The sequence below is a fragment of the Propithecus coquereli genome, unplaced genomic scaffold (assembly GCF_000956105.1).
Source record: "Propithecus coquereli isolate 6110/MARCELLA unplaced genomic scaffold, Pcoq_1.0 Scaffold107, whole genome shotgun sequence".
In the NCBI taxonomy this organism is placed as follows: Eukaryota; Metazoa; Chordata; class Mammalia; order Primates; family Indriidae; genus Propithecus; species Propithecus coquereli.
Genome location: NW_012134636.1, coordinates 806,369 through 818,653, shown reverse-complemented (window position 1 = coordinate 818,653; position 12,285 = coordinate 806,369). Strand labels below are relative to the sequence as shown.

General features: G+C 41.6%; 1 protein-coding gene across 1 annotated transcript in view; it reads left to right on the top strand.

Moving 5' to 3' along the window:
- The window catches only part of RAD18 (RAD18 E3 ubiquitin protein ligase), a 173,197-nt gene extending 171,502 nt beyond the window's left edge, over nt 1–1,695 (top strand). Inside the window, exon 12 of the mRNA XM_012646512.1 lies at nt 1,519–1,695. Within this exon, the coding sequence (XP_012501966.1) occupies nt 1,519–1,621 (103 nt within the window). The 3' untranslated portion in view covers nt 1,622–1,695. The remainder of the gene's footprint in view (nt 1–1,518) is intronic.
- The last annotated feature ends 10,590 nt before the right edge of the window (nt 1,696–12,285 follow it).

Here is a 12,285-nt window from a genome sequence, read left to right as displayed (position 1 = left end):
TATCATACTTTTTGATCGAATATCAGACATACCATGAAGGGCCATAGAGACTGAGGTAAATAGTGTTCGTGCCTGGAAATGGGTGTACTTCTTCTATCAGGCCATTAGTGTGGGGAGCAGAGCCAGGTAATGCAAGAGTTGACCTAGGCTGGAGTTTTCTAATGACTAATGTGACCTTCTGTGCATCAGTGACTTAAAGTTCCTCTAGCAGTGGGCTGCTCTTACCTCGTGCTTGGTGTTGGTGCTGATCACCAGAGGGTTTTGCTCACTGAGTTTTTCCCATTTACCTTTCAGCCATGTCTGCATGCCTGTATCATATAGGGGCGTATCTTCTCCATGTCCTTACCTCTCCCTCAGCCATTTCGTGCTCCTGCTTATTACTTGGTGCTAGGCTCATGGTGGGGGACAGCTGGGAGCACACTGTTGTCTTAGTCCAGCCTCAGTCATACTAATAGGTAGGCCTTGTGTGCCTGGGCCTCAGGAATGGGACTTTTTAGTACTCCTTCTCCTCCTTCCCGCCATACTTAGTGTCTGTATGAGATCATCAGCCCAAGATGATTTTCTGGCCCTCTAAGGAAGACGTTTTAGTTTCTTCCACTTCCCCAACAGCAATGAATCTTTGCCTGTGTTCCTGCAAGTGATTTCCTACACTTCCCCCTGAGACCTACTGCTTTTACCTCTGCCCCTTCCCCAAAGGCAGTGGATATTTGCTGCTGTCCCGTGGGCAAGCAAGTTTTCTGTTCTTCCCTTAGCAATTGAAAAGCTTTTGCTTCACAAGAGAGAGGCATGCAGGGAAGCATGTAGGACTTTTTGCCTGTCCCCAGCAGCCACCAAAGTGGACTCTGTGCGTTCTCCTGCCCTGCTCCCCGTCTGTCTCACGAGCACCTGGTATGGAAAAGAGCTTGCAAGCGCACATGCACCATCCTTGTGTCAGGGGCCTGCAATGCTAGCCTGCACTTACGGATTCAGGAAGTTTTAGCTGATTTCGTCTTACCTGGTTGTCGAGCAGCCAGCTGTTTCTCCAACACTCTGCTAAAAGGGAGAGAATTTGTGTGACCCATCTCTCTTTGAAGGGGCTTATTTTTCTTTAGAACTTTGTTTTCTTGGTTACCTTACAACCTCATTTATCTGTCAGCATCAAGAAGAGTTAAGATTTTTTTAGACTATCTGGCTTTTTCTTGTTGTTAATATGGGAACGACTTTTTTTTTTAAGCTTTCTACATGTTAAGCAGAAGCATAAACCCACTAGATTTTGATTCAGAAGAGAGGGGTTCACTTCCTGGCTCTCTCACTATCTGTGATCTTTGCTAGTTCACTGTTTTCTCATTTATGAAGTGGGAAGAATAGTAATAGCAATAATAATAATAATCATAATCATAGATTTGTTAATAGAATAGAGGGCTGTTTGGAGGTTTTAATGAAATAATGCATGCGAAAGCACTCTTAAACTAGAAACTGCTGTAGAATAATGATTGTTACTTTCTAAGGTGCTATTTCTTTTTTTTTTTCTGTTTTCAGAAATGATCTTCAAGACACAGAAATAAATCCAAGACAGAATCGCCGCACGAGAGAGGCCGAAAGTGCTGAGATTGAACCAAGAAATAAGCGTAATAGGAATTAGTGTGAGCTTTTACTGACTTTCTTAATGCAGTCAGAATATGGCACTTTTCATTGCCATAGATAGAGTTCATATTTATAAATGCCCAAGGAAAGATGTTAAATTGTAAATATTATGGTTTGCTTATTTTCATTCTTTTCTGCCTTTCCGGGGAAGAAAAAAGTTACAAAATATCCTCACTTGATTGGTTGCCTCCTGCCTCTAAAACATCTCTGCCTAAAAATACTGACATTGACATCCACATGTTCACCAGCTTGCACAGTGGGCAGACCCTTTAGCAGAGGGTTTGATTTGGTTTGATTTCTAAATGTCAGAATGTCCTTAAGCCAGTCTCCTTCTCTTCCATGGAGAACACAACTTCAGAAAAAATTCTTTCTTAACCTCTTTACCACAAGAAGCAGTTGAGGATTTAAGAGTATATGTATGTTTGGAAAGGCAGGATGTCATAATTCACATCCTTGGTGTGTGTAAGTACTGATGCCAGGCTACCCACATGCCTGTATTACCCCAGTACCATGGTGAGTGTTGCCAGAATTTAATGTAGCAGTTTGTTAGAACTCTGTTTACACCTTACTTGGGGTAGGATGTTATATCATAATTTAAATTCACAATAGTCACAATAACTTTGAAACATTGGGCATATTCTTCTGAAATAGCACTTAAAAGTGATTACTGTTATTGTTTCTTTTCATTTGGTCCATCAAATCTTTAACACTTTGAACCCCAGCTATTAAACAAAAAGTATGCAATAAATGGATTTTGTAAATGAAGAGATTCCCTATCAATTTTTAAATAATGTCCTTAAAACAATATCCTGTGAATAGTTGAGTACTGGCTAGAAATCATTGGAGTGGGTTGGTCAGAAATCACTGTGCAAAACATCCACCAGTTGCCAGTTCCTTCCAGAGTTCCTAATGCCTCTCTTTGGCATTTCAGAGCCAGCCTCCCACCCCACCCAACACAAACACATCAGCTTTCAAATAATGTGACAGCAAATGAGGCAATGTTAAGACAACAAGTTGATGAATGTGCCAGGTTCGACATTTGTGACTTCTCCTTTCCAAAGAATGTCTCCGTTGAGTTTGGCTTTTTGGTTTGCTTTGGGGTTTCTGATAATGTGTGGAGTCTCATTATGGCTGAGAGTTTAGTGTTTTCACCTGAAATCTGGCTGTTTGTTTTCTTTATGAGCTCCCTGAGCTTCAAATGGCTGTAGAAGAATTTATCATAATCCTTTCATCTTCTTAAAATCATGAGTGGTGCATTAAGGAAACTAAAAGCAGCACCACTCACCAAATCTGTCAGTGGATCTAATGTGAGATAAGTGAGCAATATCAAACAAAATAGAGGTTAACATTGATGTGATATCTATGTCACTGAGTTGCCAGAAATTATACTAAAAGGAAAACTGCTTGTTTCACTAAAAATTACACAGTCTGCTATAAATTAAATTGGAAGTAATTACTACTTTAATTGCAGCAAAAGGAGTTTGCAAGAGAGTGCTGAGACCTAAGACAGGAAATCAGGCACATGAATTCATTCAGTAAATATTTGTTCATCTATTTAATTACATATCAGTCACTGTGCTGGACAGTGGAAATATAAAGGTCATCGAAGGTCATCTAACACAGTGGTTCCCAGTGGGGCAGGCAGAACGATTTTGCCCCTGAGGAGACATTTGGCACTGTGCAGAGACATTTTTAGCTGTTATAACTGGAGATGGGGGTTGGGGAGGGGCGCCAATATCTATGGGTGGAGGCTTGGGATGCAGCTAAAAACATCCTACAATGCACAGGTCAACCCCCATGTATTAGTTTACTAGGGCTACCATTACAAAATACCACAGATGGGGTGGCTTAAACAGCAGAAATTAATTTTTTCACAATTTTGGAGGCTAGAAGTCCAAAATTATTAGGGTTTCTCCTGGGGCATCTCTCCTTGGCTTGCAGACAACCACCTTCTCACTGTGTCCTTGCATGGTGTTTCTTCTGTGGGCACATGTCTGTGTCCTAATCCCTTCTTACAAAGACACCGGTCATACTGGATCAGGGCCCACCCATATGACCTCATTTTACCTTATTTACCTATTTAAAGACCCTATCTGTAAATACAGTCACATTCAGAGTTACTGGGAATTAGGACTTCTAATATATGCATTTGTGAGAAGGGCACAATTTAGCTCATAACACCCCCACAATAAAGAATTAACCAGTCTAAAATGTCCATGGTGCCAAGATTGAGAAATCCCAATGTAAAGGAATTCCCAAGTCTACCTGAAGAATGAGGCCTAAAGAGCATTTTTTTGAGCTCTATATGTTAGCACTTAGCATACATTTAATATTCACACATTTAAAGAAGGACATTTTTATATCCATTTGACAAAGATAAAGGAACTCAGGGTAAGTGTTAGATCCAGAATTGAAACCGATAAGCTTCTGATTCTGAAATTCACCTTTTAGTGAAAATCCAGTCCTCACCAAACTTAATCATTCACTGGTTATTAATTCTTTCCACGTCCTAACTCATCCCCCAGGGTATAACAACTCCCACCAGTTATGTCAGCTCGTAATGGCATTGGTGCTTATGCCTTGGGTGGATGTGTGTGAGCTGCTGTGTGTGATTTAAAAAAGGACATCCAGATGGTTCTGATGTGTCAGGCTGTCCTTTGATCCTCTACTCCCATCTTTCTTCTTTCTACCCCACATTGAGGATCACTGGTCTAGTTGAAAAAAGAATGCATATGCATAAGACCCTGTGAATAATATAGGGGGATATGCCTTTAAAAATGAAATCACATGGTAAAGATCCATATGTAGACAAGACAGTGAGAGAAGGGTCTGTGAAGGATTTTTTTCATATTCCCTTTTCCCTGTAGAATGAGAAGAAAGCACTATCTAGACCACTGCACTAATACAGTTACTGTGGTTGAACACTAAATTTGACTGTGAGTTCCCTTAGAACCAGGGAAAACCAGAAACAGGAGATTTGAAACTTCTTAGCATCTGATAAAAGAAAGTAGCAGTTCTTCAAATGAGAAACACTTGTTCCATTATATGCTTTTTATTATAAAAATAATTGTGAACACTAGAGGGAAAAAACACAACCATTGAATTTATTACCATTTCGATAATACTTCTTTGGTTTGTAGTCTAAGTGTTTTTCAGATGTCCTTAAGAATAAACCATCAGATGTCCTTAAGAATAACCATCTGAGGCTATAAACAAGTCACATTAGCATTAACACCCATATTACTGGCTTTGTATTCCTCATCTACACTTATACCTTATAGGGAGTGTTTCCGCATGCCCTTCCCTGAAATTTCTGGGTACCCCCAGGCATTGAACTATTCAGAATACGGACACAAGCCCATGCCTGAATATGTTGCTGCTCTCTTGACAGACTCTGGCTGGGCATCTGCCCCCGTCACCAGCACTCTGTGACACGCACCAGGGCTGGTCCTGCCTTGTCTAGGACACCATCCCCATGCAGTCCCAAGATGCAGACCTGCAAGGTGCTCAGGCAGCCCTGCTTTCCTGCCCATTTCTCTTGGCCTTGCTGTGTTCCACGTGGAAATGATGAGAGAGTGCTCTCCTAGTTTGATAGTGTACCATCACCCAGACCCACAGCATCCCTCATAAGAAAAATGTGCTTCCTCTCTCTTCCCCTCTCCCTCTTTCTCCTTTCCCCTTGCTTCTTCCCCTTTCCTCTTGCCTTTCATTTCCTCCCTCTCTCATCTTCCCTCCCTCAACTATTAGGACTGTATATCATGTAGTACACAAAACAAAGACTCTGCCCCAATAGAACTTGTAGACCAGAAGGGGAGACAAACATTAATCAACTAATTACACAAATGAATTTACAATTGTGATGAGTGCAACAAAAGAGAAGTATGTGGCACTGTGAAAGCATGCAATAGAGGGATTTTGGTTTTGCCTATAAATTCACTGTGGGAAGCTTGAAAATCAGTCCAAGGAGACAGTGTTAATCACCATGTTCTTTCCTTGTCCCTTGTGTCTCCCACAATTTATATGTTCAAACTTGATGGCCAATGTGATAGTATTTAGAGGTGGGAACTTTAGGAAGTGATTAAGTCATAAAAGAGCTTGAGGGAGTGGGTTGGTTCCCTTCCACCACGTGAGCACACAGCCTTCACCTCCTCTGGAGGATGCAGCACCAAGGTGCCATCTTGGAAGCAGAGAGTAGCCTTCACCAGACACTGAACCTGCTGGTGCCATGGTCTTGGACTTCTCAGCCTCCAAAACTATGAGAGATAAATCTCTATTGTTTATAAATTACCCAGCCTGTGGTACTTTGTTATAGCAGCACAAATGGACTAAGACTTAGGAACTCATGCATATACTTCTGACTCCTTTGGTTCCAAAATACAAAATATTAGAATACTTGTGGAGGTCAACTCATGCAAATAGGTGCTTATGTGTCTGCTAATTTCCCAATAATGTCAGAGAAGCTGGACAAGTCAGAATTTCATATGACTTATCCAGGACCACCTCCATATATGTATATACACACAGTGCTTTTGTAACAAAAAAATTCCACAGTGCATTATCAATTCTCTTTAATGATTACATAATAATCCATCTGAATCATGTACCACATTTTGCCCATTCTCCTATTCTTGGACATTTATGTTACTTCCAGTTTTTTCCAGTTATATAATTTTGAAGTGGGCATCATGGTGCATATAGTTTTTCCTATATATATATTACTTCATTAGGTTCCCCAAAATGGAATTATTGGGACATTAGCTTTTTAATAAAATATATTGCCAGGTTTTCAAAACAGAGGACACCAAAATATTAAATTCTAAAGGAATTTTTTTGTGGGTTTAAAAATAATGGATATTGATCATATTGGAGCTCTTCAGTGGGAATTTCACAGCAAGTACAAAGCTTTCATATAGCTACTTCCGTTAACTATCAAAGCTTAGGGTCCAGAATTGAAGGGGACTAAGAAAAGACAACTCTATGGAGTTATAAGCAAACAAAGACCAAAAACACTTTTGGTGTTCTAACGTGATAGTACAGGTTGAATATCCCTGATTCAAAAATCTGAAATCCAAACTGGGCGTGGTGGCTCACGCCTGTAATCCCAGCACTTTGGAAAGCTGAGGTGGGAGGATCACTTTAGGCTAGGAGTTCAAGGCCAGCCTGGGCCATACAGTGAGACCCCATCTCTAAAAATTAAAAAAAAGGAAGAAAAATCTTAAATCCAAAATGCTCCAAAGCCTGAAACTTTTTTTGAGTGCTGACATGACAGTCAAAAGAAGTGTACATAGGAGCATTTTGTATTTCATATTTTTGGGTTAGGGATGCTCAGCTGGTAAGTATAATGCAAATATTCTAAAACAAACAAACAAACAAAAAAAAAAAATCCAAAAATCTGAAACACCTGTGGTCCCAGGCATTTCAGATAAGGGATACTGAACCTGTATTTGTATTTAAGATCTCCAAGGGGAATGGCTAGAGGACACTTTTATAGTGTTTCATACCCAGGCTTTGGATAGCAGCTTGATACATTTTCTGGCAAGATTCTAGAGATGTTATTATTCTAATGCTATCCAAAGAAGCTATCTGGTTTGGGTGTCAGATGAATAGGCAGCAAGGTTGACATTCTATTATGAATGTCTTTTCTTGAGTGAGGGCCAAGTGGTTAGCAAGCAGGGAATTTTTTTGGTCCCTATATTACAGTTTTGGAACTACACAAGCCCACAGCGCACGATTGAAACCCCAGGATTCCACATGGCATTGTTTATTTCCATTTGGATCACATAAGAACTGCATCACAATTTTAAAATAATGTTATCTTTTGTGTAACATCTGATTTTGAGCTACCCTGACTTTTCCATGCCTACTAGCAGTCTTCACTGCAAAATGCACTTCTAGGTAACCTTAAATTTATTATTGAATGGAACTACTTTAATATTAGCTATTTGAATTCTGAAGAATATTTTCTGAAAACATTTTATTTTGACAACATAAATATAAATTTCCAAAAGCATAACATCTACGCAGAGCAATTTGTTTTCTATTTTCAATACATGGCATTGAGTTACTTAGATTAAAAACTTAAGAGGGTGGAGCTAAGATAGAACCTATGGTAGCATAACTTAAGGCTGAAATCCGATCTGTCAAGAGACTATTCATACCCAACTTGTCACAGTTTTATAGAAATGCAGACTTTCTTAAGGCATATCTGTCTTGATCTGTTTCAAGATCCTACAGTTGTTGAGACTATTGCTGGTTTCTATCCAGAAGTGGAAAATAGATGAATAGATTTTGGTAAAAGTCATAACCCTGTTCAGGACTGGCTTTTGTTTTTGTTTTTCTTGCAAAGCAAAATAATATAGTAGTGGTGAATTGTGAGATAGTTCTGTTTAAACCAGCTTAGCTTGTTCTTCATGTAAGATACTATATTGAGAGATCACAGCTTCTCCTTGTTGAATTTGATGGGCAGAAGTACTTACTAAAGGATGCTCTTTAGGAAGAATGAAATGGACCACAGAAGAAAGGAGTGGGATACAAAAGGCAGTTGTGAGCAAAGAAATTAGTAAACCCATTGGCAAGTTTTAAGTTAATATAGACTGGGGGAAAATGTAGTTAAAACAAGGTGGAAATAAAATATTAGACAGCCATGTGGGACATGGGAGAGGGAGATCAGAATATCAACACCTTCTGAAACCCTTGGTATTGGTGTTGTTTGGGAGGCATCGATGTACTTTACACTCGAAGTCATGGATCCATTTTAAAGTTTTAAGGACAGCCCTTAAAGAACAACCAAGTGTTTCCCTAGCCAGAAAACGGGCTTCAGGAAAACCTGATAAAACCATTACGAGGCAGAAAAGGTTAGAAAAACAACTTAGGAAAAGCACAGTGAATAGAAAATACAAAATAAGATGGTCCTATAGCCCCAAATATATCAATAATCACTATATATATAAATAATTCAACTCTTAATAATAGCTAACGTTTAGTAAATGTGTAGTATGTACCAGGGCCAAGGACTTTGTCAGTGTTAACTCATTCAGGTATCGCAGCAACCCTATGTTTTATAGATAAGGAAGCTAGGACACAAGACATAATTCAACAATAATGGGTGACAGTTTCTCAGATTAGATTTCAGAAAATGAGCAGTCTGGCTTTATGCAGCTTACAAGAAACATGGAAAGCACACAGATAGCAAAAAGGTAAGGACAAGATACCAGACAAAGCTAATTAAGTGTAGCAATGATTATAACAAATGAGCCATATGTATTATTTTCATTTCATTGTGAATTAGTGAGCACTTGTTATGAGAGATTGGGAATTGGATTAGTTTTTAAGAAGGGATTTAAGAAGTTTTTAAGAAGGAACTGTGGTTTGCATTAGCAGAAAGAAGTAGAGAGAATGCCAGAGACATAAAATGGTCATGGCTTCCTGCCGTACTGGGGGCAGTGAGGCAAAGGACGGCTGTCCCTGGGCAGAGCTAGAGTCCAGCCATGCGGGAACGGGGTGTGGGGTTCTGCCACCTCCCCTTGTTTCCTTTTCTTTCCTCTCACTGTGCTCCTTTCCCTGCAGGAACACCACACCAAGTGCTGTACTTCGGTTGCCAAAGCACCTCCTCTAGTGTGCCATCTCTCACCCCATTTTCATCAAAATCCCCCTCAGTAAAGGGAAAACAGTGCCATTAAATGAATATTCGTTAATGAATACGGTGTTTGGGTGTGATGATAAAAGATGTACCAGAAAGCAGCATTCCCTGCCCACAGCCTCCTGTCTGACTAATACAATTCTAGGAGTGGGTCACTTTCCCTCCCTGGGCCTCTGCTTCCTCATCAATAAAATGGGGCACTTAGCTAGAATCTAGAATGTCAGAGCTAGAGGGGACCTTAGCTGTCTTCTAGTTTGGTCCCCTCATTTAACAGGTTGGAAAACAGATTAAGTGAGAGCCTAAGACTTAGGGTGTCTTCTGGCTGTAATGTCGCAAGTGTCTGAGTCTCAGGTGGAACTTCTGGCTGAGACGGCTCTGGCATGGGGCAGAAGGGAGTGGCATTCCTTTCAGTGTGCCCTGCCTGCGAATAGGACCTGCCCTGAAAGCAGCCTGGGAAACCCAGTCCTCCAGCCTAGAGGACAGGAAGGAAGTGCTTGGATGTTTCTATGCGTTGGCTTTGAATACTACCGAGACTAGAAATCTAGGCAAATCAAGGCCCCCCAGTGATTTGGTAGCCCAGATGGCTCTGCTGACTCCTGGGGTTGAGGGCCTGGCGACCTAGCAGCAACCTCACCTAAGGCAGGTTTGCTCCCTCTCTTGTTTCTAAGGACAGACCATCTGGGCCTTAGGTATCAGGCAAGAAGCTGAGGGCGAGGGCAATTGACCAGCGTCACACTCTTCAAGCCCCCTAGCTGAGAATGGATAATCCCGGAAGGGGGTAAGAAAGAGGGGTTTGTGTCTCCAGTCCTCTATCCAGTAGATTCTTAAACCACTCACCCCCCACTCTCACTCCCAGACCACCTGATCATTGATCACTTTTTCTTTTGTAAGAGACTGGTTCTCACTATGTTGCCCAGGCTGGAGTGCAGTGGCTGTTCTCAGGTGCGATCATAGCTCACTGCAACCTCGAACTCCTGGGCTCAAGCGATTCTCCTGCCTCAGCCTCCCCAGTACCTGGGGCTACAGGTGTGCACCACCATGCCCAGCTCAATGACCACTTCTAAAAGATTCTTTCCCCATCGCACCATTGCCAACTGTTCCCCTAGTCATGCTCTTGCCTTCCTGTACTGCTGCTGAATCTCTACTTCAGGTTTCCCACTCTGCCCTCCTATTCAGATAGCTGTCCCCGTGCCAACAATTCTTTGACCACTCCCAGAGACCTTCATTCCTTTAATCTACTACTTTTCCACTGTCCATCCTCCCTGCCCCCACATAGCCTTACTTCCATGTTATCCAGTTCCGATTCCATGGCCCATCACGACCATTCCCTTGCCTCTCCACCAAATTCTCCTGGTCCTCACAATTTTCCTCCTACCTCACTAGCTGCCCTTTCTCAGTCTCCTTTGCTGGAGCCGCATTCTCTGCCTGACTTCCAGCCTTGAGTGGAGTAGTGCCCCACCGCCACGTCTTTGGTCCTCCCTTTTCTTCTCTAGCTATGTTTTCTCACTAGTTGGTTTCATCCAGTCACTCGGCTTTAAATTCTATCTTTATGCTAATGATTCTCCAAATTTTCTGTTCCTCTCCCCTGAGTTTCAGACTGGCTTACTTGCCATGTCCACTTGGCTAAGAGCATCCCAAACTTAACATGTCCGAAACAGAACTCTTGATCGCCTTCTCCTACCCACAAGCCTGCTTCTTCCTAAGTCTTCCCCATTTCTGTTCCTTATACCCTCATTTACATAGTTGCTCAGGCCAAAAACTCAAGTGATGGGTTGTTGAACAAACATTTGGGGTTTAATCAGGAAGTAACCATTTTTATCTCCTAGAAGCACTTCAAAATGTATTCTACGCCTGGATGAAAATTCCTGTGGTCCTGTGACTTTTCTGATCACTCTTAAGTAATATTAAAAAAATTGTATAGTCCAAAGGTAAAATGTCCGATCTCATGTAATAATAAATTGCTGACCTTGAACTTCATATATAGCTAAGTCTTCTCCCTACTGCAGCTAGAGCTTGCTGGAGTCTGACTTTCTGCAGCAGGTATGTGGTGCAGAGCTGATGGGCCTTGTGGACTTCTCTCGCTGCCCTGCTTCATGCTTTCACCCTTCCTTCACCATCTGGCGGTTGGGTCAAGGAGCAGAGAGAGGGGAAAGAAGAAAGGGAGCAGGGAAGCTCTTTCCTGATGGGCATTATCATTAGATGCTCACACGCTGGGCCTGGCAGGTAGTTAAAGTTGGCTCTCACAGTTCTGCAGAGGCCCACTGGGCAAGTTCTGTCATAGTGCTTATAGCTCATGAAGGCATTTTCCTCCAAGTGGCTGCTCTCCCCTCAATCTTTGTTTGTATTTTTCTGGTCCATTCCACATAGACTCTGTTGAGGATGCCATTGCTTCTCTGGGCAGTCCTCTTGAGGATTTAAAATCACTCCAGGCCAACTTTCCTGATTAGCCCACACATATTAGGTACAGATGAAACCCTCATTCATTTTCTTCCCTAACAAACTCTGGAATACAAGTCACTCTCAACATAGTAACCCTATTTGGTTGTGGCACCAAAGCAGTCAGCCGGCTTGTCTCTTATCATTGCTGCCTGATAGAGTCTTCTGCAGTTGTGGAAGTGTTCTCTGTGCTGTCCAGTATGGTAGCCACCAGCCATTTGTGGCTACTGAGCACTTGAAATAGTGGTACCACTAAGGAACTAATTTTAAAATTTAGTTTACTCTTAACTAATTAAATACCCATATAGAGACTAAAGTTGACATTAGATCTGGATCAGCTTTAGATTTCCAGGCTGGTGAGCTGAACGTTAGTCCATCATGCCCTCCTCGCTGCAGGGAATGGCTGTTAAGCTCTCTGAGCTGCTAAGGGCCTTCTCAGGTCATTGGAAATTAAGGGGCAAGCACCTTGTACCTTTCTCTAGGAAGAGAGCAATATGGGATTCTCAATTAAATTCATTTCAAAGAAATCATAAATATATCCTTCCAATATATAACCCTTTTTATATCTTCCTGGTGGTTGAAGGATT